The sequence below is a fragment of the Strix uralensis genome, chromosome 27 (assembly GCF_047716275.1).
Source record: "Strix uralensis isolate ZFMK-TIS-50842 chromosome 27, bStrUra1, whole genome shotgun sequence".
In the NCBI taxonomy this organism is placed as follows: Eukaryota; Metazoa; Chordata; class Aves; order Strigiformes; family Strigidae; genus Strix; species Strix uralensis.
In genome coordinates this window covers 5,398,864-5,424,809 of record NC_133998.1, presented here as the reverse complement: position 1 = coordinate 5,424,809, position 25,946 = coordinate 5,398,864, and the positions used below count along the sequence as shown (strand labels likewise).

The 25,946-nt window shown below is 45.5% G+C and overlaps 1 protein-coding gene across 14 annotated transcripts in view; it reads left to right on the top strand.

Annotated features, from left to right (window-relative positions):
• COMP (cartilage oligomeric matrix protein) overlaps window positions 1-23,913 on the top strand; it is a 39,496-nt gene extending 15,583 nt beyond the window's left edge. For 5 of the 14 annotated variants that reach the window (XM_074851760.1, XM_074851759.1, XM_074851758.1 and 2 more), the window contains 21 exons: window positions 1,063-1,125; window positions 5,390-5,511; window positions 5,673-7,496; window positions 9,586-9,671; window positions 11,843-11,894; window positions 14,083-14,255; window positions 15,513-15,650; window positions 16,445-16,522; window positions 16,651-16,809; window positions 17,492-17,596; window positions 17,768-17,875; window positions 18,326-18,485; window positions 20,024-20,142; window positions 20,531-20,583; window positions 21,007-21,200; window positions 21,604-21,782; window positions 21,992-22,040; window positions 22,292-22,488; window positions 22,632-22,804; window positions 22,972-23,111; window positions 23,291-23,913. In XM_074851760.1, the coding sequence (XP_074707861.1) occupies window positions 7,394-7,496; window positions 9,586-9,671; window positions 11,843-11,894; window positions 14,083-14,255; window positions 15,513-15,650; window positions 16,445-16,522; window positions 16,651-16,809; window positions 17,492-17,596; window positions 17,768-17,875; window positions 18,326-18,485; window positions 20,024-20,142; window positions 20,531-20,583; window positions 21,007-21,200; window positions 21,604-21,782; window positions 21,992-22,040; window positions 22,292-22,488; window positions 22,632-22,804; window positions 22,972-23,111; window positions 23,291-23,337 (2,313 nt within the window). In that variant the 5' untranslated portion in view covers window positions 1,063-1,125; window positions 5,390-5,511; window positions 5,673-7,393 and the 3' untranslated portion in view covers window positions 23,338-23,913. Of the gene's footprint in view, window positions 1-1,062; window positions 1,126-5,389; window positions 7,497-7,890; window positions 8,034-8,981; window positions 9,672-11,842; window positions 11,895-14,082; window positions 14,256-15,512; window positions 15,651-16,444; window positions 16,523-16,650; window positions 16,810-17,491; window positions 17,597-17,767; window positions 17,876-18,325; window positions 18,486-20,023; window positions 20,143-20,530; window positions 20,584-21,006; window positions 21,201-21,603; window positions 21,783-21,991; window positions 22,041-22,291; window positions 22,489-22,631; window positions 22,805-22,971; window positions 23,112-23,290 lie in introns of those variants that run through there. The other 9 variants (XR_012626566.1, XM_074851762.1, XM_074851767.1 and 6 more) reach the window with 9 other exon arrangements.
• Window positions 23,914-25,946: the final 2,033 nt, after the last annotated feature.

Below are 25,946 nucleotides of genomic sequence, written 5' to 3'. Positions count from 1 at the left end.
CATCTGTGATGAAACTGAACTGTGATGTTCTTACTGTGCACTTAGACACTTTTTATTTGTCCCAGGGCTATAGTTGTTTGATATTCTCTTCTCTTGCAAAAATACAGCTTTTCTTGCCGATGCTTCTCAGAGTTCCTACATCATCCTGTGTCATTCTCTCAGCCCATGTGGGCAGAAAGTCACTTCCAGGAAGATCAGCCACTTACAGTGGTGGTAAGGCTGCCCAGACAATATGTAGTATCACTTATTTTAGATGAATGTGCATGTGCTTATTTTTTTTAGCATCTTTCCCTGCCAATGTTTGTGAATGAAGATTCCCCTTCTTCAGAGAAGAAAGACGGTTTAGTTATTTCAGTGCTGGCATGAGCTTTGGGCTTCCAGGTTCAGTTTACTTGCGTGGTGTGACCTAGCGCAAGCTGCTTAACTTCTGAGTGATTCAGTTCCACGTCTGCAGAGCACGATTCTTGCTTCCTCAGAAGAGTAATGTGGCAATAAAGAGTCAGGCCAATTAGCTCTCTCATGGTTGCTACAAATTGGTTATCTTGTTGGGAGTCTCATTAGAGAGATCAAGAAACAAAAAGCCTTGTGGGACAGGAGCTGCTTCCGACTCTTACTAGGAGCTTCCTAGGTCAGGTCCAGAGGTGCAGGGAATCTGTCCTGATGACACACTTTGAAATTTTCAGACTGGCACCTTTCTTGTCCCACTGAATTCAAAAAAAAAGAAAGAAAAAGGAGGTGATAAAGCTGGCAATTTCTTGATATGTGTCTGATGGCTTACAAATGTCTCCTACTTATTAAATGTGCATTTGTTGTGTTGGCTATTCAATGGCAAAAATATTGGAAAATGCCTACTCTGGTCATACTGGTTCTGGTTATTATTTTTGGTTGGGGGTTAGGAGCTGAGGATAAAACAAAGGGTTTGAATGTGTTCTTGGCTCATCGTGTCTTTTTTGTGGGATTCCTCCCTCAAACATTGGAAAGCATCTATACGCCTTTTTTCAGAAACCATTTTGCAGCTATTTTTGTACACTAACGTTATGGTGTTTGTTTTGTTGCATTCAGAACTCTAAGAAAATATTCAGGATGAAAACTGATGTTCCCTTGAAAGTCAGCTATTCATACGCAGTAAGTATAAAAGTCATCAAATCGGAAGAATAAGCGGGAAAGTTGACCCTTCTGGAACTCTCATCTTACTTCAAGGAAGGCCGGGCTTTCTGCGGTGGAAGGCAGTAGCTTCCTCCCAGGAGATGTCCCTGTCACAATGTGCCAGTGGCTGTGATCCTGTGGTTGTGGCCCAGCGTTATGTCATCCTGCCTAGTGCCACAGCAAGCTGTGTGACTTTTTTTTTTTGTTTTTAGCTCATGTAAACGGCTTTACTGACATTAGTCGAATTCCATCAGTAGGGTAGAAAACAAGAAGACCGAATGATAAAGCTAGCATAGTGCACAGTGGAGCCATGTCTGTTTATTGTATTTTGCAGGCTTGATTTTCTGTCACTGCAGTTTGCCATTGATTAAATGAAAAAAACATTAAAAGTACTTACTTATAAAAGGTCTTCCGTGACCTTCAGTGCCTTGCTTTGCTAAGAAATTCAACGTTAGAGACATAAACCAGACTGCAGCAAACTGTAACTCTTCAAACATGTAACAAACCACAACCTAGAATGGATTATTCCATCTTGCAATGAATGAAGTGTACAGGGAGGGGATGGGGATGTTCTCACCTATTGACTGATGGATTGTGTGGGTAATATTTGCATCGCTCTAGGTGTTTATGTCAAATAATGAATCTGTTTTCCATAAAGAAGCACCATTGGTGCTATTATTTACATTATTTAGTTAATACCTAAACTTTGTTACCTCAGGACTGCAAATAGCTCTAAGTAGATCATTTAGGAATCCTGTTTGTTGAGATTTTGTTTTAGCAACTGATAAGTATTTGTACATAATCAAGCTGTAAAATCATGTTTTGCAAACTTTTGAAAGCAGGTTTTTGTTTAGTCTGGAAGCACATAGCAGAAGGTAGGACAAGACTGAAGATTCTGCTGGCAGCTGGGCCTCAAACCTCAGTGTCCAGTCCTTTTCATGGTGTGGATCTTTGGAATTTGCAAATGTTAGACAATAGCATTCAGAATAAGTACAAGCTGAAAAATACTGTGCTTGGGCTGAAAAATTCTGATGGATTGGGCTGCTTACTGATCTGCTCATGAGTGAAATGTGTCGGATTCGTTCAACTTCAGCTGTAATCAAGCAATTCACCATGATAGATAATGTGTCTTCTGAGTCATAGATAGTTTATGTATTGTGACAACTACAAAAATCATGACCGATTTAAGATTTAGTTGAGACTTCAAGACTTTGATTTCTCTTAGAACTGACTAACTGTTGACAGTCTGCAATGCCTATGCCTGGAAGCTGCATACATTAGCAGGCTCTTACGAAATCATAGAATTGAGATGCAAGTTTTCAAATATATAGTGCTTGTTCAAAGGAAGGACTAGCCTGCTCTTTGGGTCCATGGTGAATAAGAGAAGAAGCAATGGGCTTAAATAGCATCCCTTGGAAACGTTTTCTAACAGTGGGAAGATAAAGCACTGGAAGGCTCCAGGGGTGGCTGTGGAGTCTCCATCACTGGAAGCGTTTAAGAACAGGGTAGAGAAGGCTTAGTGACGAGTTCCATTGGTAATATTGATCCTGTACTGGGAGGAAAAGGAGGAGATGTTTTCTGAAATCCTTGCTGATCATCTTTTATATAATTTGGTTTCTTACGACCATAAATATATAAGAAACATTGTAAAACACTTAGCATACAATTTCAGAGGGTGTAGATGTTTTTCACTTATTTTTAGAATTTGACCTTACAAGACTGAAAAATAACTTTTTCCTTCTGACTTTTGTCCTTCACTTGGCAAAGATTAGTTAAAAACACAGAGATGGAAAATATTTAAACTTTAAACTAGTATGAGCTTTTCTTTTTGTTGCTTGTTTGTGTGCTGGTTTCATTTGTGATGTCAACTCCAGTCAGGGAAAAAGGTGTAACTAACCTGGCACTGCGCAGAGTGCAAAAACACTTTTTACACTGGAGCCCAAATAAACACTATCTGCTGCTCACTTTTTTTTTTTTTTTTTTTTAATCAGTAATGCTTAAAAAATGATATTGACAAATCTGGAAGATGTTTCCCCATCAGATAATAACAAGTTCAGATACATCAGCTACTTTTGAATTTATCCTTTTTAAACAGGCACAGGCACCCAAAAATAACCAGCCACAATCAAACACTTTCTGATCTGCTACTGTGTGTTTAAGCTACGTTAAGAGTAGTGATTTATAGGGATTTCTAGCCCTCAGATCTGAATATAGAAAGGTGTAGAATGAGTCCAAGAAAAATAAAGGTAGGAATGACCTCACCTTGTGGAGACACTGTGTCTTGCTCAACTCAAGAAAGCTCTGTAGAAATTAGCTACATTTTAATTTGTACAGTTATTTTGCTACTGTCAGTGAACAGAAATGATTCCCAGAAACTGTTTTAGACTAAAAAGAAATGGCTTTGGGTTTCTAGAAGAAGGTAAAGACATACCGATCGCTGCCTTAATATGCAGAAGACTTATTTGTTCAAATATTTAAAATGGGTGTAATGCAGATTTAATATGCTTTGGTTCATTTCATTTAGAATAAGTGAGCAGCACTGTTCTGTCACCATACTGTCCTACACTAATTATTGCTGAGGGAAATGAGTGTCATTTCTCAGCAGTGAACCTGACTTTACTGAGTTTGAGAACTTGCATCTTCTCAGTACATACTCACAGTTTGCCTCTTGTGCTGTAACACCTCAGCTAACTGCAAAGCTACTTACCAGTAACACGTGCTCCTTGTGAGCCAGTTCAGTGTACGCTCCAGCCTCCACTAATAAATTCACTGTCTGTGACTCTCTTGCAGAGGAGAGCACAGATGATGATGTACTTGCAGATTGTCCACATTACCCAAGTTCTCTTTTTCTCTTTCCTTTGAAGAGATCCAGGTTTGCTGCTGGTAGCCCTGAGTGTTTTAAATACTTTGGTGACTTGCAGCTTGTCCATACAAGGAAGTCTTCAAAAGAGAGGGGTTCACTCTTCTCCTTTTGTCCTGTGCAGTGACTGCAGGAGCTTGGGAGATTTCTTCTTTTTAATGTCAGTTATTTGAGTTTCTTCAGTCCATAGTAAAACCAAAGAAAATTATCTAATTTCTCTATAATATGGTTTTAATGAGTTAACTTAGATGTTAAATAATAGACATATTAGAAAATATAGTGAATTTTACGTATAATGTGATGTCGGGGTTTAACTCCAGCCAGCAACTAAGCACCACGCAGCTGCTCACTCACTCCTCCCTGCTCCCAGTGGGATGGGGAGGAGAATCAAAAAAAAAAGTAGGGTTGAGATAAGAACAGTTTAATAACTAAAATAAAATGTAATATAATAATAACAGCAACAATAATAAAATATAATAATAATAGCAATGAAAAGGAATATAACAAAAAGAGAGAGAAATAAACCCCAAGAAAGACACATGATGCACGATGCAACTGCTCACCACCTGCTGACCGATGCCCGAGCAGCGATCTGCCCATCCCAGCCAGCTCCCCCCAGTTCATATACTGGCCATGACGCCCTATGGTATGGAATAGCCCTTTGGCTAGTTCGGGTCAGCTGTCCTGGCCATGCCCCCTTACTGCTGCTTGTAGGCCCGCTCGCTGGCAGAGGACAGGAAACTGAAAAATCCTTGACTTAGGATAAGCGCTACTTAGCAACAACTAAAACATGAGCGTGTTATCAACATTATTCTCACACTAAATCCAGAACGCAGCACTGCACCAGCTACTGGGAAGAAAATTAACTCTACCCCAGCCGAAACCAGGACACGTGGTCACCAGGTTATAGTATTGTAAAAGGGCACGAGATTCTGGGCAGCTGAAAGTGTTCGGAAAAATGCTGAACTCTGTACAGAGGAAGCAGGACTCTTCTTGACAGTCTTCGAGAGCTCTTCCTAGATACAAATACCGCTCCCTTGCTGGCTGGGGGTCCCATCATTTTACAAGCGAATTTCATGTGGTCTCAGAAACAGTTGTTACTAGTCAGCCTACTATCTCTTCTCAAAACCTGGGGGTTTTTTGGCCCCTGAAAACGTAGAAACACAGAAGTTTCCAGGTAGCTGGATACTGGACTTTCAAACACCTGTTTTATTAGGTGTCTGACTTTAAGGGTTTTTTTTATTGTGGGTTGGTTTGGTTTTATGTCCTAATATCATTGAGTAATACTTTGCTTAGATAGCAGAAAACATCATTACTGCTCATACATATTTTATTTGCCTTGTATTGAATAGTTCCTTTTTTCTTTTAATTTCTTTTTTGTAGTACTGGGATTTTGATTGTCTCATCATTCTATACGGACATATATTTCTCCATAGAAAGCAAATCTGATGTCAGTTGTTTCTGAGGTGACCTCACAAGTGACCCTTGTCCATTCTTCATTCCATGTGAGTTACATCTTTTCTTACTGGAGTTTTATGACTTCTCCCAACTTGAAGAAAACAGATTTTTTCTGAATAGTTGGCAAGAATCTTCCTTTATTAATGACCCATGAGGCTTCTGTTGAAGTAATGTGCTTTTCCCTTGAAACTCTCCACTACCATAACAGGTACTAATGGGCCTCCTTGCTTGCCACCAGCAGGGTTCTGGACTGAGCAGTCTGCAAGGTCTGGATGCCTCTCTCACCTCTTGACAACAGCACCTTCAAACATAAGCTGGACGGACATCAACTATTCCTGTTTCTGGTGAAAAACTTGCTCCCTGTGGGATGTGTGACGGGGCATTTTTCATTCACTCCCCATTTGTTGCTATAAAATAAAAATTGTAAATATTTCCCAGAACATCACTAGGAAAACCAGTATATTTTATCTTTAATCATCAGTTGCCATGGTTTTGATTTGTCCAGAAGGACCCAGAAATGCTAAAACCTGGGAAACTCAGTTGTTCTGAGTTCCTTCTAAACCACTTTTGCTTACCACAAGTATCAAACCCTCAAAGCTGATTTACCTGTGGCTTGACAGCAAAAAGTCACTTGCTGTGTGTAACATGAGATGGCATGTGTGCCAGACAAGCAGAATCGTGCAAATGCCAGCTAGGTAACACATGCAAATTAACCTTATTTTGCATATAAATTTGCTTGGTGCAAGAAAACGTATAATCTGTCTGCTGCAGCATTCCCGTAATATAAAACTAATAATATTTATTAGTGAACTTGCATGCTCACCAGTGCCTGCCAGACTGCACGCAGTTACCTTCCAGAATTGTGCACAGCCACAAGGATGGCAAGTTTTTTCCTGAACATGGGAGGTCTGAGCTCAAAATGAGAAAAAAATCTTTGTGTAAATATCCAGGGATCCTGCTGCTATAACACTTTAAAGACTGAGCTACTGTTTCCTGGGGCTTTCCTGTCTGTGTCCCCAAGGGAGCTGTATGATCAACATTCAGACAGATTTGACAATCAAACAGTGAGAATGTGTGATCAAGAATTTCACTGGTCTTCACACTAAACTTCTTACAGGTCATAGTTTAACATGCAATGTAGCAGCTTTAAGATTTTCTTTGGGCCGATTTTCTTTGGCTGGTCTAGATGGCTTTCTCAATCCTCTCTGTGTCTTCTGATGGAAAGTGTTGGATTGAGGCTGACTGATGGAAAATGCTGGACTGAGACTCATTCCTTCACAGACAAGAAACAGCAAAGTCTACCTTCCTTTCATGCCGTCACTTCTGCACTGCATCCTTCCTTTAGACAAGCCTGGGTGGGGGGTAATAAGAACATCAGCCTCTAGTACATTTGCTCGACCCCTCTCCGAAATAGGATGTGACAGCTCCTCTTTGGAGTTGGAAGATGATTCAATAGTTCTACCCCAAGTGTGAGTGGTGAAACTGTCTTTTGGGAGTTTAAAGAGTCTTTTCTGAAACTCTAGTGAAGTCCAGATGTCTCGTAGCTTTTGTGATCTTGCGAGCAGTTTTAGAAGGAAAATCTGTGAGGGTTATGGCTATGAATCATCCGTCTATCCTGTGTCCATGAAGAAGAAATAAAACCCCAATCCAAAAAGAATCCATTTAATTCTGGAATTTTCTGACCTATTTTGGTACAAGCCGGTCTAAAAAAAAAAAATTAAACTACTCTCCTGATGAGTTTCTCATATTGTTTACTTTTGTAACGTTCTCTGTGGACTAGCAGCCAGAAATGACGTCCACCCCTCGTCCAGCATCAGAGAATAAGAACTTCAGAGGAAGGAATGCAACTTCATAAATAGCAAACCACAGACACTAATGGGGAGCAGAGGCAAACCTGCAGGTTAAAAATTCGTTGCGAGAGAAGCCCATATGTCCACACTGCCTGGAGATTCAAAGATGATTTCAGCTCTAGCATTTGTTTTTCTCCTCTGCCTCTCTTGTCCTTTTTCATCATGTCAGCAGAGAAGAGCAGGTAAGTCATTTTAATTCTCTCTGTATTTTCTGGACTCGTATGCTTTCTAGATTCCTATGAAAATTTTGTTTTGCAGAAGGGAATGATGAAGAAGGTTAACATTTCAGCTGCATCTGCTGAATCCTAAAAGCAATGTTTAGGGATTTTGTAGTTTCATATGAAACTTGAAGCTTAACTGTAAATGTTCGGTCTTAGATTTTTCCCCAGTTCCCCTCCTGAGTAGTGAAGTTTTTTAAGAAAAGGGCAACTGAAAATGTTGTTGTGTTTTGTAATGACCTGCAAGAGACACTTTACATTGATCTGCATTTTGCATGTGATTTAAGTTAAAAAAACAGATCATACAGAATGTCCTATAGCCAGGATCCTTGGATATTCTCTCTGCTTGTGCACATAGAGCCCAGGGAAGCCCTGACTTCTAGGAACATAGCCATGCTAAGAACAAAACTTCCACTTCTCTGAACAGCCCGTTCAGGGAATCTTCAACTCCAAGAGGATCTGTGAGATCCGGCAGACTCAGGCTGTGTACCAGAGATTCAGGTGTGTGTTGTGGAGACAGAATGAGTCCATGGGGAAGGATGCAGAGTGATGGAAATGTCTGCAAGTGCATAGATTCGCTTTGGAAATCACTCCTGCGTGGCTGAATCATTACTGTGAATTTGAGTATTAAAAAACCCTCAAATTTTTATTTTAAATTACAGCTTGCTACTAGGGATGGAAAATTCTTCCCAGGAATAACGGAAGCCGCCTGACGCCTTCATGCAGAGCTTATTCAAAACCTCTGTTTGAAGCTAGAAATTATGTGCAAGCTCCTTGTTTTCAGTAAAAAAAGAAACGTCAGTTTAATTCAGTCTTTCTGTCTTAGAATGACACATTTGTGGTACTTTCAATTGAGTTCCCAAACCAGAATGTATTGGAGGGGTTACAGATACTCCTACAGTCCTCTTGGTTCTGTGCGAGGAAGACCCGTGAGGCTTTCAGGCTCATTTGTCACATGAGAATGCTGAAGTTGTTGTGCCGAGTAGCACAGGCTCACATCCTGCCTCTGGCACTGGCAAATTCCTCACGCTCATGGAGGCAGACCCCTAACTCCAGCTCGTTTTCTCCCGAACACACAGTGCTGTTTGGAGAAGATCCTGCTATTTCTTTTTTCATAAAGGTTTTCTTACACTGTAGGCAAGGTGTGACTTGTTAGGGGATCAGTTAATCTAGAAAAAACTGAGAAATGAGGTTGTACTTTCTCATGGCAGACAGGAGAATACCAGCGTTGAACTTTAATTGTTTTAAAGTGGTTCAAGTTTTCTTAAAACTTACATAATTCTAGAAACAATGAGCTACTTGCATTCTTTCTTCTTGAGCGAAGCTGGAGTTTAGACTAGATTTTTAGCTCAAAGAACTAGGCAAGTCTAGAATCTAGCAGATGGGAGGGAAAAGTGATGTTAATCTGCCCTAGATGACCTTGTAAAATGATTTATATCCTCTATTCAGCATAGTTGAAAAAGGATTTTGCAGTGTTGCATGGATGAGCAGATGGATCCTTCGTGTCCCAAAGCCACTACATGGCAATTTGAAACTGCCGCTACCCAAAAAGAACTCGTCTCCAGCAAGAAAAAAGTCTGCACCTTGAGAACAGGCGAGGCAACGGCTGATGTGCTGGTTTTCCACGTTCAGTGCTTGGCAGCACATTTGGGATAGACTCAGCAAAAAGCCTTCCTTTAGTGGTGCCCATCATAGCAGCTTCCATAGCACTGAATTATTAATTTGCTTCTTTTGGCAGCAAAACCTTCCTATGTGTGAACTGCAGCGACCACGCCAGATTAACAGCTACCACAACTGCCAGCCTGCCAGGCCAATTTGTTTGCTGAGGGGTAACTGTTACCTACCTGACAGGCATGGCTGATTATCACCGTCTGCCCTGCCCGGAGCTAATTCCACCCGATGGGCAAGTCTCTGTGAATTCCAGCAAGCTTCTAGTTAGGAACTGGCAGAGACTGGTGTGGAGGGGTCTGTATCTTTAAGCTGAAGTTAATAATATCAGTTTGTACTGCTAATGGCTCTTCTGTGTTTTTCCCAACCACTTTGGGTTTTTTAGGAGGTGAAGTTGGGCCAGAAATGCTGGAAGAGATGAGAGAAACTAACCGTGTGCTAATGGAAGTTCGAGACTTGTTGAAACAGCAGGTAAGGGAGAAAGGGACTAGTTCCTTACATGCTGCACAAGAGAGATCTCTGAATCCTCTGCCTTACGTGCTGAGGATTGTGCCAGTCTGGAACTGGGGGGCTGTCTCCTGCATTAAGTGAAATAAGCAATAGAATTATTGTGCTGCAAACCACAGTGGTGTTGTCACAGTAAGATCTGTAATTCTGAAATAAAGTGGATTCCTCTGAATTCCAAATTCTGCTGCTTAGAACCGTGTCTGCTGAAAAACAGCGTACATGGAGAATCAACTCTTAAGAAACAGACACGCACACACAGTGGGTATATATTTCACTGGAAAAGCAAGTAACTTTTTCCTTGGTTTTGTGGGCTTATGAAATCAGTAGAGAGTCCAAACTTGGAAGATGGAAGAGACCTTTCAGCCCTATTAGGGTCCTGGAAAGGGAAGTCATGGAGTCTAAACAAGCTCTGTATTCACTCTTTCCTCTTGTTGATTTAATCCTAAACCTTTCTGGCTCTGGTAGTTTCTTAGGGAATTTGGAACTTCTGGGGTGCTTAGATCTTTTCCCATTTTAACGAGGAGATGGTGGTTTGTCTGGTCAACTCTCCTTTAAGTATAGAAAAAGGTTCCATTCTCCCTTGCTCCACTCTGGGAGCTGGGGGCAGCAGCCTCTGCCTGCCAGATAATTGGAATGGCAGACGGGTCTCTGTGCCAGTGCAAACTGGGCGGCCTCTAATCTGCAAAAACATCTGTTGCATTGAGTTACTCTCACATTTCAGGCTACTGCATAAATACCCAGTGTTTACTAGGAATCAGGTCAGACATGGTTCCTGGCAGCCTCGAGCAATGATTTCCAGTGTTCCCATCCAGCTTAGCACTGCTTCTCCATACAGGTTTTCTATTTGTTCTTTTTCTCGCTTTTGCCACCTAATTTTTTTTTTTTTTTTTTTTATCCATGGCCTTTTTCTCAACAGCGCTTTCAAGAAAGCTCTTCCTCAGAAGAGAAACTTGCATCTACAACTGGAGAGCCAAGGTGGCAGTTCATCATTTCTTAATCTGTGCAAAGCTTTTTCTAAAACTTACTTTCAGCATCTTGGGATGTTGGCAGTAAGGATGGCAAAAGGCACAACAATAAAAGGCCAGATCTACTCTCCTGAGCCAAAGGCTGAAAGATTCTTGGCACAAAGGAACCACTAATATTCATTAGCAGTGCTCCGAGTTCTCCGCTCTGCTCTCTGTCGCCCTGTTCTGGGGATTTGGGTTACATCTCTCTCTGCATTAACTATTCAAAATACATGACCCCAGGCCATGTTGGAGGGAAGGGAGAATGAAAGCTTGCTCTTATACCTGGGAGCTGGCAGAGGGACATGAGTAGAAGCTTTTGTCAAAGTGAAATGATTTAATTGCAGAAACATAAAGTCCACAGGGTGTGGAAGGGTGGTGCCGAGCATCAGTTGTAGATAGCCAGTAAGGCTTTTGCAGGAAAGAAGCCTGCTAGGATTGCTCTCTAAGATGCTAGAGTCACATAAACGTTAGCTTGTGCCTGTCCCATATTCCTTTCTTCACCAAAGGAACAGCGTCTTTGCACTGCCGATGCTACAGATGATCTCTTTACTGAAGCAAGCTTGAAGGAATAGGAGCCTAGAGGAGATCAGAGGAAGTCCGGAGGGAGGAGCTTTCATGAACAGATTCTAAATATCCTCATGGCAAGGGCATTAGGGCCAAAGAATAGCATAAGCAATGTCAGAGATTATTAGTATATCTACAAAAATCGCTCACAGGGGAATGTCCTCCTGACTTGACTTATGCAGTGCCTGGACTGCAGATAAAGCAGCCCTCTCTAGGACTGCTAGTTCAGCATCTTCTAGGGTAGAACACCCAAATAAAGCAGATTTCTCTTGCTCTATGATACTTGTTTCTGTGTATTCAAGTCAAGTGTTTCCTGCATCTGTGATAGAATAGTGTTATCAAGTTAGCCTGTAGAAACGCTACAGCAGGGAGTGACTTACAGCAGGGAACACAAGCCACCTCAGCTTCCAGAAAGTGCAACGTAGACCTTGGGCTAAGAGTTAATTTGGTTGTAAGTAACTGTGCAGCCTCACCGTGACACCCTGCTTTCTGGCAGTGGGGCGATTAGTTGTGTGAGAGCAAAACTCAGCCTTTGGCTAAGTGGTGATTCTTGTTTTCTTCTAGATTAAGGAGATAACATTCCTGAAGAATACAGTCATGGAGTGTGATGCCTGTGGTGAGTTACTGAGCTGAGTCCTATGTTCAACGGCCTCCTCCAAGTCCTTCATACCTTTGTGTCCAAACAAGTAGTAAAATGCCACCTGTGACCACCTCCCCAAAGGAAATAGCTTGTTTCACGATTACCCTGAGTGTCACAAGGTAATACTCAATACTAGTGATGCTTCTTTTTCCCCCACAACATTCTGCACGCGTGGGCCAGTGTTCCGTGCTGTTCTTGTGGTTCAACAGCAGCTGAAGCTATTGTCCCTTTCCTGGGCACGGGGTGCAGAAGTAGCCTGAAAAAGCTCCTCTTTCCTTCCAGCGAAACCCCAGCGTTCGCTTCCTTCCACTATTTCCGAAATAAGCTTTGTTAGTGGTTTTGTGACGTACCACGCTGTGCTGCTCAGGGCAGCTGCATTCTGCAGCAGAAAGCTGCCCAACCACGTCTCCTACGTACCCAGCCCCTGGCCGGTGTCAGAACTGCCTGGGAATGCACACTGGGATCCTCTGGGATACAGCTGGCTACTCCTGAGCTGCAAGTGGAAGGGAACATCACCCCCAAGAGGCATCACTCTGCTATTCCTTCCGTCCTAGTGTTGCCACCATCCAAGCAAAGAGGTTGTTTATAGAGGCTTCAGGACACAGGGTCATAAATTTTCCCATATAAATCTTGCTCCCCAATAAATGGCTTTTTTTCTAGACTGGAACTTACCTCCAGTATATCTGGCTTTCAGAAAGCATGGTTCTTGGAGGTGCTCTGTTATTTGCCAGTACACTCAAAGGGTGGAGCAATAACCATTTTCTGCATTTGGAGAGATTGTACTTCTGCTGGAAAAGAGATTAGCCAAAGCTTCTGGGACCTGCAGTACAGAAATGCATTCATCCACAGCAATTGTTTTAATAATTTGCTCGTAAAACTGTCCTGAACTTTCTCTCTGTTACTTGATTTCTGCCTTCCCCACTTGCTATTCTGCTTTATATGCGTTCTTCTCCTGCACTCCTTACTGTAGAATTTGAGCCTCTTTTAGTCAGGCATTGAACAACGTGACTCACAGCAGTCGTGTGCTTCTCATTATTTTGCAGAAAGAGAAGCATGAAGAGAGGAGGCCTTGTTTTTAGTGAAGATTTTGCTGCTGCTGGTGGTAGACTGTTGTTTTTTGTTTTGGTTTGGTTTTTTTCAGGTTTTCTATGTTGGGCTTTTAAGCTGGAGAAAACAGGAGCAAAAAGTGTCCTTGTCACTTAGAGTAGTGCGTGTGGGAGATGTGACAATTCTAGATTCTGGGAAAGTTTATCCACAGTCTTGAATTGACCTTCAGTAAAGTTCTGTGTCCCATAGAGATTAATTTTGCAAGTTTTCTTGTGCTGTGGGTCAGGTCATGAGGATAAGGACAAAAACCTGGCATTTGGCCTAAAACCTTAAGGGAAGCTGGTGTGCAGCGGTGTGGGGACAGGCTTGATGTGTTCAGAGTGCTGAATAGAACTGCAGGAGCATTTTATATGGGTTAGAATTTCTTACACATCACACACAGTACTTCATGCTTAGATAGACCATATTGCTGTATTCCAGCCTAGAAGTGATGACCATCTGAGTTACAGATGGATTTCTCATCTGCCAGGATGAAGGGAGGTTTCCTAGCCCTTGTGGAGATAACAGGTAGCATTTTATCCGTAACATTATGGCCTGAGAGCCCTCCGTGAGCCTGATGTGAGTGTATTTCTGCTGCAAACCAAGCTGACCTGCTTAACATGCCTGCCTTCTGCAGCAGAGATTTTGGCTGACAGCCCTCCACAATGCTTCCCAGATTTAAGCCTGGGTTCTGCTTTAGCCAAGTGTCTGAGTCCATACCACCAGTGAGGTGTAGTTGTGGAGGAACCAGGGAGAGAACCGATCTCTCTGGAACTCCAAAAGCAAGGGCATTACACCAGCAAGGAGGGTGGCACAACAAGAGTTTTGGACTGGGAGCTAAGACTTGTGGGGTTTCTTAATTATTTTTTGTCTGCACTGACTCAGAAATCTGTCAAACTGCTGCTTCTGGCTTCATTTTTCTCCGTTTACAAAATAGAGCTACAACTCAACCATCAGAAAGGATGTGAGGAAATGTCCTGTGTGTGAAGCACACTGAGATCTTCTGAGACAATGGGGCCACCTGATGATAGTCTCTGACAGCGACAGCTCTGTTCTTACCGTTCCTCTTGTCCTCTAGGCATGCACACCGAGGCGACAGGCCCTGTCATCACCGTCACACAGTTTAACAGATGCCTCCCAAACTCCTGCTTCCCTGGAGTGGCCTGCACCGAGACCGGCACCGGCTTCCGCTGTGGACCCTGTCCCCCAGGCTATTCAGGCAACGGCTCCCACTGCACAGATATCAATGAGGTAAAAAACAAGTAGGAGAGGCTGGAAGTTACAAAACTGGCTTGCTTCTCTTAGAGTGTTGCAGGTTTGCCTTGTGGCTATAAAGAAAAGTCTTGCAATTCCCCTAGGAGCTGAAGTTTGACAGAAACATCATTTCATTGGAGGAAAGTCTGTATCTCAGCCGCCCTTAGGCTCTGCTCCATGTTGGTTTTATATCCAGTTTAGCTAGACATTTCTTTCTAAAAGATACATAGGCTCAAACAAAATAAATCTTTTGGTTTGTACCACACAGGAAGGTGAGTCTGGAAGACCAGAACGGTCCCTTTTGGTCTTACAATCTTCCGAGCTAATGGCTGATGAGTTGTTAGAGATAAGATTTATTATGTCTGGAACAGAATCAAATGCTTCCTCAACAGTCCTTTATGCAATAAATCCTACCACACTACTCGTATTGCTTTACTTCTGCCTTTAAATCAAACCTTGCTAGGCTGATACTGTATTTTATATTTTTTTAGAAAGTGTGGCATTCCCCCAAGTTTACTCTGTGTGTGTGTGCACAGCTTTATCAGCGTGTCCCTAAGACTCCTTAGTTCTGTGGTTCCCAAACCATAGTCCTGTGCTTGCTGGTTAGTCCACCAAGCAACTCCCAAGTGTCTTGCAAACCATAGCACCTCTATAGCCTTTCAGTTTGAAAACCTGCTGAAGTTAAAAGGGATGAGGAGAGATTTTGAGACTGATGATAATCTGTTAGTCACCAAAATGTGGGAACCACTGTATTAATGTAATGCATCTGCCAGTACAGAGCATAAGAATTCAGTGAAAATAATCGTGTTGGAGAAAATAAACAAGCATTAACAGCAACTTTGGAAAGACAATTGCTTCCCAGAGTTGTACACAAACAACTGTTCTTGTCTTTCAAAACCAGAGTAAGAAATTATCCAGTTCTCTGGATTCAGAGACTGCCAGGAAGGAAAGTGTGAAGTGAAGCCAGCTCTTTGCCTGGGCAATTGATGTCACCTAAGAAGAATTAGTCCTGAAAGTTGATTTGTTTTACTTGTCTGCATATATAAGAACTCGGGAGAACAACTGAGATGGGGAAGCTGCATTTTCCACTTGCAAGGAAAGCCAGGAACTTCTATGCATTTTTGGTTTATTCTTTCAAAAGAAAAGTACAATAGCTGGAGCTCACCCAGCAAGGCTTGCTTTGAGAGCTGCCTTCACAGCTGGCCTCGAGCGAGCCTGCCTCACAGTTCTGCACCTCCTCTTTCATGTTTACAGTGCAACGCAAACCCCTGCTTCCCCAAGGTCCAGTGCATTAACACCATCCCGGGCTTCCGCTGTGATCCCTGCCCTCCCGGCTTCACTGGGCAAGCGGTCGAAGGGGTTGGACTAGCTTATGCCAGGGCCAACAAACAGGTAAGGCTCAGAAATGTTTCTGTCTCCTTCAGAAGCCATGAACTTTCTCCCCTAATTATACTTAAAAAGTGTTGGATCCTTCAAAGAAATGGGGGGAGATACAAGATGACTGAGTTGTATTGGTGGGAAGCCTGATGCAGTGAGAGGGGGGAGACTTGCCAAGGACATCCCAGCACTTCAGCAGCAAAGCAACCTCCACCCCCAGACCCTACCTCTGCTGAATTTATGCTGGACAGAATGTTATGTCTGACACCTTTGCAGCTGTGAAGCCGGCCTGGGGAATCCTTCATACTAGGACACAGAAGAGTTGATGCAGCTATTGCCCCCTCCCCTTCCCTGACAGCTATAGACACATTAAAGTAAAAAAAAACCAACCACCACCTAGTGTTAGTATGGTTTATAAGAATATATTGCCAAAAGCAGGAACGGCATGTGGCTTGTGTTATTTAGAGAGCTGCTAGCTGGTCACAGGACGCAGTCTTTGACCTTCTTGCTCCATGGACTCTCTTCTATCCTTTCACAGTAAGGAGATACTCTGACAGCTCAGCTCAGAGCTAAGCTATTTTGCCAGGCTAAAATCTCTGGTGACTCTGTAGAGGGTGAACAGTTTGCCTGGGGTCAGGAGTATTGCTGGGATCTGGCTCAAGCTCGTCTGAAGGAAAACTTTGAGCTGTGGGTCCTAGTAAGGTGTGTCAGGGGCTTTGTTTCTGCATCTAGTGATGCCCTAATTCTGTAATCTGATGTGGTATCTGCTTAAGAGTGAAGTTAATGGCTATTTTGTTCTTCCTGGGCAGGTTTGCACTGACATCAATGAATGTGAGACGGGTGCCGCCAGAAATTGTGTCCCAAACTCTATCTGCATCAATACACGGGTAAATATTACTGGAAAGCCTCATGGGGGCTCTCACTTCCCCAGGCCCTGGGGCCTCTGTTAGCTGTGGCAGGTTACAGCAAAGCTTTCCCAGGCCTCATGTGATAGTTAATTCCCTTTTTCTTGCAGGGATCCTACAAGTGCGGGGCTTGTAAACCTGGCTTTGTTGGGGATCAAGTCACTGGCTGCAAGAGCCAGACGGTGAGACGCTGCCCCAACGGCGAGATCAGCCCGTGCCACGAGAAGGCGCAGTGCATCGTGGAGCGCGACGGGTCCCTCTCCTGCGTGGTAAGGGCCAAACCTCCCCGTGCCTGGGGGCTGCTCGCTCCGGTTTCCATCACAAGTCGGGTTGACCCAGTGCTGAGGGATCTGGTGGAGTTGAGAACAGTCAGGGTGAGGTTCAGGGTTGGACTAGATGATCTTCAAGGTCTTTTCCAACCGAGATGATTCTGTGATTCTGCGCCGGGCTTGCTCTCCGGGGTCTGCCACTGCCCTCTCCTGGAGAGCCTGCCTTCCCGCCACAGCCCTGCTCCCCACTAACACCTCAGCTCGGGCAGGATCCGTCTCAGTGCTCTCTGGAGACGTGGCCTGCTCCTGGCACCTCAGATCCACTGTTGTTGCTTGTCTGGGGTATTTTTTGCCTGAAGCACTACAAATTTGTCAGTCATGGAACATTACACACGGCTGAGCAGGGAGAAGCACTGTGCAGCAACCTGCTGCAGCCAAGATGTTTTGCTGCTGCAGCTGTCTTTATACTCGCAGGAACAAGCAGAGAGCTTGTATCTGAGCTATTTAAAATGCTGTTTACAGCATTACTGTTTCTTCCAGACAACATTTCTCCTGGAGAGCATTGCGTACCTGGATTTGTGATGTTTTGTGCTGGTTCTCGTGTAAAGCCTTCAATTTTGGAGGCATACAGCCATCAGGGGACTCAGCGGCAGCCTCATTTTGTTTATCTGCTGTCTTCCAGTGCCTCGTGGGGTGGGCAGGGAATGGCTACGTCTGTGGGAAGGACACAGACATTGACGGAGTCCCTGATGAGAAGCAACGCTGCTCGGACAAAAAATGCCGCAAGGTAAGATGCAGTTCTCTCGTGTTTTGCTGCAAACAGGGTGTCAGAGGAACATCTAACCAGAACTGGGCGATTGCAGGGCTTGGGTGCTGGTGAGACCCTGCCCAACCTTCACAACTCCGGCTAAAGGACACGCACAGCTTGCTAGCAGGCCCTTTGTTGTTTTTCTTTCAGGATAACTGCATGACTGTCCCCAACTCTGGCCAGGAGGATGCAGACAGGGATGGAATTGGAGATGCTTGTGATGACGATGCTGACGGAGATGGGATATTAAATACTGAGGTTTGAATTCTAATGTTTAAGCTCTGCCCTACCCAAATGTACCCAGAGGTCCTGCAAAGAAACTGCTTACACCTTTAATGTGAATTTAGAGAACCTGCAGGTCACAGCATGCAATGTTTCCTTTTCATCTGGATGGTCTGAAGCACAAAACAAGCAGGCTGGGGAGAACATCGTGGCACTGAAGGGACTTTACAAGTTGTGGTCCCCTGAGAGCTGGGGATTCTCTCTCTCACTTGGCCGAGCACCAGTTGGAGAGATTTTCAGGTGCTACTGGTATTCCCTGAACAGGCAGCGATGAGGCTGAATAGAGGAAACCAAGCCTGGCCGCAGTTCGGCTGCTGGGCTTCTGAGAGCAGCTGGTCACATACCTCAGAGCTTTTGTCTTTCTTGCTCCTCAGTAATATGCTCAGTGCCAAAGGTTTCCCCTCAGCCAGACCCTCTCTCCTGCAGGACAACTGCGTGTACACGCGCAACGCAGACCAGCGCAACGTGGACAAGGACAACTTCGGCGACGCCTGTGACAACTGTCGCCAAGTGAAGAACAACGACCAACGGGACATTGACGGCGACGGGAAGGGAGATGAGTGTGACGATGACATGGATGGAGATGGTAAGAGCAGCTGGAGAGCATCCTCAGCGAGCTGCATATGTACTGCCCTAAACCAGAACGCCGTGCAGCAGGCAGCTAGAGATCCTCAGGGCAGGTGCCAGCCTGCAGAGGCTTGAGCTCTACAAGAATAGAACAAATTGAGTCTCTTTAACGAAGTAACAAGCGATAGGGCAAGAGGGAATGGCCTCGAGCTGCGCCAGGGAAGGTTTAGAGTGGATATTAGGAAGTATTTCTTCCAGAAGGGGTTGTTGGGCGTTGGAATGGGCTGCCCAGGGCAAGGGTGGAGTCCCCATCCCTGGAGGGCTTGAAGAGTCGGGTTGACCCAGCGCTGAGGGATCTGGTGGAGTTGAGAACTGTCAATGTTAGGTGAAGGGTTGGACTAGGTGATCTTCAAGGTCTTTTCCAACTGAGATGATTCTGGGATTCTGTGTGAATTTCTGATGGGCTGAAGCACGGCTCAGTTCTTAAGATGCCAAGAGGAACAGCCAAGCCAACATCCTTCACAGTTCAGCTCTTGCAGCGTTTAAAGATCTGTCTTCAGGATGGTGCTGACAATCTTTTATTAGCACTCTTATTGTGCACAATCACATCAAACCTGTGTCAGACTTAAAAAAGAAAGATGCACCGTGCAAACTGATCTCAGTCCAGACGAGGACACTGCTTTGTGCTGCAGTTTAAGCTTATGAAGAACTACGGGAATATCCAAGTAGTTAGCAGCTTCTGGCTCAAGGCAGTGTGTGTCAGGGCTGTCTTCTGGCAGAAAAAAACCAACCTGGCTGGCTTTAGAAACAGTCTGTGCGCTAATGACGCTGTATTTGCACAAAGCCTGCCTTCAAAAGCCAGAAATCACAACTGGTGCTGGCCTGGGACATACATGTTTATTTACAGAGTATTTCCAGTGCATCTAGTGCTGTTTGGGTCTGGCTGCATCCTGCCAAGTAGCTCCCTGCTGCCATGATCTGCTGGTGGAGTAGGTAAATGCAGAGAAGGGGGAAGTGAAGTCATACAGGCTGCCAATTAGATTGTTCCTGTCCTGTCTCGGGCCTTGAAAAGACACTGTCTAAATCTTCCATGTCAAACAGCCAAGATTAACCTGGACTTATTTTATATATAGACACCTACTTTAGAGGAAAAAGACTCTGTCACGGTTTAGGGAACCGCAGACAGCTTCATCTTCATCCTCCTGGCCCCTCACTCCTGCACAGGTACGGTGCCAGGTCGGAGCCACGTTCTGTAGCTTTCTCTAAGGAACACAGTTAAGGACGTTTCCTCTCAGGCTCACGTGCAGTAACAAGCTCAGACATCCAGCGTGATGCAGCCTGGAGTATGTTTTAAGATCAGTCGCTGCTGATCTCTTCCATCCTCCATAGCCGCTAGGATATAACTTAAAAGTGTGTCAAATGGACACAAAAATTGAAATTGTTATTACGTGAATTCAGCTATCCTAGATTTTTGCCATCTCTTACATCCAAAAGAGATCTTGCTGCGTAGAGCTTAATAGTCCTGTCACCTTGATGGGTCCACTTTGTGTTTTACAGGGATCAGAAACACTGTGGACAACTGCAGAAGAGTTCCTAACCCTGATCAAAAAGATAGCGATGGTGACGGAGTAGGGGATGTGTGTGACAGCTGCCCAACAATCAGCAACCCCGACCAGGTGAGCAAACACTCCCAGTTCTGCCATCTTACGGGTTCATTTCTCTCACTCAAGACAGTGCTCGTGTCACCTGCCCGAGGTGTGTGCGCCTGGTAACTCACCCACATTACCACTTGAAAATTTTAGCTGCCATGCTGCAGAATAAAGTACAGCCCCTTGAAATCAAAAGTCAGAGAGGAAGCGCTGAATTCTGGCTTTCTCTTGTCCTGCCCTGCTCACCTGTGTTTAGAAACAGCGCTGCTTGAATTCAGAGCAACCCATAAATACTGCAGTAAGGGACTCTCCCACTGGTGTCAGCTCTGTTTTCAGTCAGAATAACTGTGGCACTGAGGCTAATCCTCCTCCTGATCTATGGAAAGTTTAAATTATTATTGCTTTATTTTACTAGAAAGATACCGATCATGATCTAGTGGGAGATGTCTGTGACACCAACCAGGACAGGTGAGAGCTTGCTGCAAAAATTTCACTTCAGTTGCATGAACTCTTGGGGATGGAGGAGGGGAAAGGCATGTGTTGGCAACTCCGTGACAACCTGGCTTGGCCTCATCCGATAAACAGACGGAGGTTAAGGGAAGTGAAATTTTCCTCAGACCTCAAAAAAACTTGCCCCAAAAAACCAGGCCCAAGGGCTGGCGGCTGAAGCTTGCCCACAGCAGGTGTGCTCGGCGTTAGCCACCGCTCACAGGTTGTTCACAGACTACAGCAGGAATATTTCTGATCTATCGCTGGTGTAAGGAACAGCTTAAAACTTCACAAGGCTAAAATCGCCAACTTGTGCTGTTCTCAGCTCGCAGAAAGGTGCTGCATGCTTATCTGAAAAGCACATGTCAGCAGATAAGCTTTACCTGTCATTTTCCCCACCAGTGACGGGGATGGCCACCAAGATACACGGGACAACTGCCCGTCGGTGCCCAACAGCTCCCAGGTGGACACAGACAACGACGGGCTGGGAGATGAGTGTGACGATGACGACGACGACGATGGGATTCCGGATGAGAAACCTCCAGGCCCCGACAACTGCCGGCTTGTCCCTAACCCTGGCCAAGAAGACTCAGACGGTAAGAGGAACGGAGGCACGTCAGCCCTGCAGGGGCGGCTGCCGCTCCCGGTGACCAACGCCCCGGGGTTGGACCTCGAGAGATAAACAGGAAAGAACAGCGCTGCGTGAGACGGTCCTGCATCATTCTCAGACCTCAAATAACCCTGACAGCGGGATCAGAGCTGGGGAAAGTTATCTTCCAGAAGTAGCTACAAGTTGAGGTGTTTCTTCTGTTCGCAGCAGCTCCACAAACAGGAGAAGCCTCAGGGTTTCTTTGAGCTGACTTAAAGAGTGTAGCAGTGCTCTGAACACCCCTTCATCTTGCAGGGATGTGGCTACCTTTGTGCTAGCCAAAAGCTGGCCGAGTAACACTCAGGTGCAAGGGGCAGGAGAAATGAAAACTTGTTACTCCTTCTCTTCAGGGGACGGCGTGGGAAACCTTTGTGAAGATGACTTTGACAGAGACATGGTGATTGACAGAATCGACGTGTGCCCAGAGAACGCAGAAGTGACACTAACGGACTTCAGGGCTTTCCAGACAGTTGTCCTGGACCCGGAGGGTGACGCGCAGATTGACCCCAACTGGATCGTCCTCAACCAGGTAGGAGACTGCTCTGGAGCGGGTGGCGAGGCCGGGGGAAGAGCCTGCGCCAGAGGGGCTGCCCTTTGCCTGAAAAAACTCTGCAGGCCTATTGGGGCTGTTCAACAGTGTCCTAATCGTGGTGTCTAACCCCGGTGTACTCCCCCGATCACGTAACAAGTAAAGTTAATTTGGAGCTACACTAACGAGTCAACATTCCTCTTTCTCAGGGCATGGAAATCGTCCAGACCATGAACAGTGATCCGGGCCTGGCTGTAGGTGAGGCACACGCTTATTTTTGTCCTATTGGAAAATTATCGCTCGTTAACCGCGTACTTCTCTGTGCAGCTTTTACAAGTATTTCAGACACTACTTAATGATTCCATCCACCTCCTGGGAAAATATTTTCTGTAGTAGGCAGAGCCTCAGATTTGGCTTAGCAAAATCCACCTCCCCCATCTGAATGTGGAAGGAACGGGATCTACGTTTTGTCTCGGAATACAGAGTATTTGTTTTCCTGCCAATTACAGGTTACACGGCATTCAATGGTGTGGACTTCGAGGGCACCTTCCACGTCAACACTGCCACAGATGACGATTACGCCGGCTTTATATTTGGCTACCAGGACAGCTCCAGCTTTTACGTGGTCATGTGGAAGCAGATGGAACAGACATACTGGCAGGCAAACCCCTTCCGAGCAGTAGCAGAACCTGGAATCCAACTGAAGGTAAAGCTGCCATTGAAAAAGAATTCAGCAGCAGATTTTTGCCTTTTTCTTTGCTGTGCTGCTTGGACACACGCAGTGGGACAAGCAGCTCCGGTCCAGCAGTCCTTTATCCCCACATTTTCCCCGTCTCGTCTCTCTGTTAGGCAGTGAAGTCTAAAACAGGCCCAGGCGAGTATCTCCGCAACTCTCTGTGGCACACGGGCGACACCACAGACCAGGTGAAGCTGCTGTGGAAGGACCCTCGCAATTCCGGCTGGAAGGACAAGACGTCTTACCGCTGGTTCCTGCAGCATCGGCCTCAAGTCGGCTACATCAGGTGAGGGGCCTCGTTTCCTCCGCAGGGCTGAGCGGACGCTGAACACACAGAAGCAGCATCTTGAGGGCCGTCCCGTGGCGAAGAGGAGGGGGAGTGTCCGAGGAATGGTTCCTACGAGGCTCTATCAGCCTCACACTCGTGTCCTACACACGCTTCTTCTCTTCCAGAGCTCGATTCTACGAAGGCCCCGAGGTCGTAGCAGACACGGGAGTTGTCCTCGATACGACCATGCGAGGGGGACGCCTGGGAGTCTTCTGCTTCTCCCAGGAGAACATCATTTGGTCGAACCTGCGTTATCGCTGCAACGGTGAGTTCGTTTTGAAGGTCAAATCCAGACATTTTTGCCATTTTGCTTTCAAGATGTTTATTTGTTCTTGGCTTACCTACACACGCCGCTCTAACAGGATGTCACGCAGCGGCTTAGTCTATTTTTTATTTCTGGTTCTACTTATAATCTTATATTTCCTTTACTCTCCTCCTCCTCAGACACCATCCCAGAAGACTACGAAACATTTAGAGTTCAGCAAGACTAACCTCCGATTTAAACCTCTGTCCAGCCAAACTTGCTTTAAAACCCGTGCTCAGCTGCCGCCCTCTTGCTCTGGTGTAAAGAACTGTAAGTACCGTACCACTGCACTCCGCACAGCGCCACCCAGCAACGCATTATCTGGCATCTTTCCTACAACAGCAACTTTCTTTAAACGCTACAAACCCCTGTTGGAACGGCAGAGGTGTAGACGGCGAGTGTGGATAGAAGCCTGTGCTGCTGTAAACACTAGTTCTCTACGCTGCACGGAGAAAGATGTGCTGAGAGGCCACCGGCAGTAGCTGGAATTGTTTGAGTAAGTTTAGAGTGGATGATCCCCAGGAATCTTTTCCCTCCTCAAAGGCTCTCAAGTGTGAATGTTGTTTTTTGTTTTCCTTTTCAAGACCTACTGCAAAGCAAACCCAGCACTAGTCTGAAAAGGACACAGAGAGCAGCCTATGTACAAGTTGCTCACAAAACATTTAAAAAAAAAAAAAAAGCACTTTAAGGAGAGTATCTTTGTTCTGGAATGTTGGGTAATAAATCCTTGGAATGTTGGATAATAAATACTAGATTCTCCTTGGTCACGTGCATGTTGCTTTTTCCTCTTCTGACCCCTTCCCGATACAGATGTGTAACAGAACCCTCCACAGCCGGCGGCGCTGCTGGGGCACCCTCAGCTCCATCACACACGGGGCTGCTTTTCCTTGCAGGAGCCTCCCCGGCGTTAGGCCGTCCTAGCTAGTCCTGGGAAGTGGCAGTCAGGTTTAAAACGATGAACGAAAGCTTTAGGTTTGATCTGTGTGTGACACCGTGCCAGGGCTCCCCGGGACAGCCGGTTGGTATCGCAGGTGCTCACCCAAGCTGGAACCAGCAGACAAAACCTTTCTGTAGTTGGTAACCTGGGAAATCTTAAATCCTGCCCGGCTGTAATCCCCGCTCCCTGCCAGGTAACAATGACCCAGCAGCCTTCAGGCTGCCTAAAGAGACAATAAAAGCCAGATTTTGCAAGATGCTTCAGGTAAGCCGTTTGCCTTAATTATACTGAAACTTGCTGGTGGTTTCGGGAGACTTGCTCACGGTTTCAGCAGAAAGGCAGCTCCTGTCCAACGCTTCCCCGCGCGGCTCCACGAGAGCTGGCTCAAGGTTCCTCCCTAGGAGGAGGCCGCACAACAAAACACCGTTCACCGGCACGGCGCAAACGCAACAGCCCCTCCCGCAACGCCGATGGCTAAAAACTGCAAAAACTCCCCCCGGCGCGGGTCTCCGGCATTTGAATTTCACATTCCGGAGGCAGCAGCGGGAGCAGAGACCTGCCAGAACCAACCGCTCGCTGGTCACAGCGCTGGGAGAACCTCCCGTCCCCGTTCTGAGACTCACGAAAATCACCGGGAAGTTTTCTTCCCCCGAGAGGAAAAGAGGCAGAGGAAGCAGCTCAGAGAACTCCTCCTCCCGCAGCACGGCTCTGGGTACTGCAGGGACCTTCTGCAGCTTCTAAAAATCTGTTCTGAAGTGGAACTGGCCAGAGCCGGCGCGTTTCCAGGCCGAGGGTGGAAACAAATGAACTCCCTCCCGCCCGCCCGGTGCCCTCGCGCAGCCTCGCGGCCGAGCGACCTGGTCACGCTCCACACAACCTTCAGCCCGAGGACAGGTTTCTGCCCAGCACAACGCTGACCGCAGGGGAACCTTTCCCACAGACGAGCGTAAAACAGTATCAGAAAAAGATGAATTCCACTCAAAAAGCTCTGAAATCACCGCCTGAGCTGAGGGGGTCGGTCCTCCTGCCCCAGCCGCCTTCGGAACGTCAAACATGACCCCGACGGCCGCCCCGACGCCAGAGGCACCGCGGTGAAGCTACGCCCGGGTGAAGCGCGCACGTACGACAACCTAATTAAGCAAGTCTGAACATTTACACGCTTTTCTCTTTCAAAAATCCACCTGGACTGGACAGACAGACAGACAGACACTCCTTACCCCTGAAAGCTCCGCAGCAGCGTGGCCGAGGCTCTGGCCTGGGAAAAGTCAAGACTGTCACCACGAGACGTCACAACGCAGGGGATATTTCTGGAGAGAGTTTAAATTTCGAGGCTCCTGACAATGCTTTGCATCTTTTAGATCCGTCTGCAGTTTCCACTTGCAGAGGAAGAGTTCAGTTTTCACAGCTGTAAGCAGCCAGCCAACCAAAATCATTTGATTTTGCTGTTTATAAGCACTGAAACGCCAATATTTCAACACTGAAAACCACCAGTCAAAAACCAAACAACAAACAAAACTAAGAAAAAGCTAAGCAGCCAGAGACAAAAACATTTGAACTTTTATTACATTTCATTTACAAATAATGCAAAGATACAAAGACAAAAGCCTTCACACAAAAAGAAAAGATTGAAAAGAATGTACATTTAGTTGAGCTGCTTTTTCACATCATTTCTCAGATTGCAAACACTTAAAGCCAACTTCAGTTTTCCACTTTACCCATAGAAAAAAAACCACAATAAATAAAACTTTTATGTCGCAGGGACAACTTTTCCAGAGTTCCTGTGCCACCAACGCTGTAGCTGAATATAGGATTGCATATATCAGTGAAATAATCCACAAATTATCTTAATAGAAAAAGTT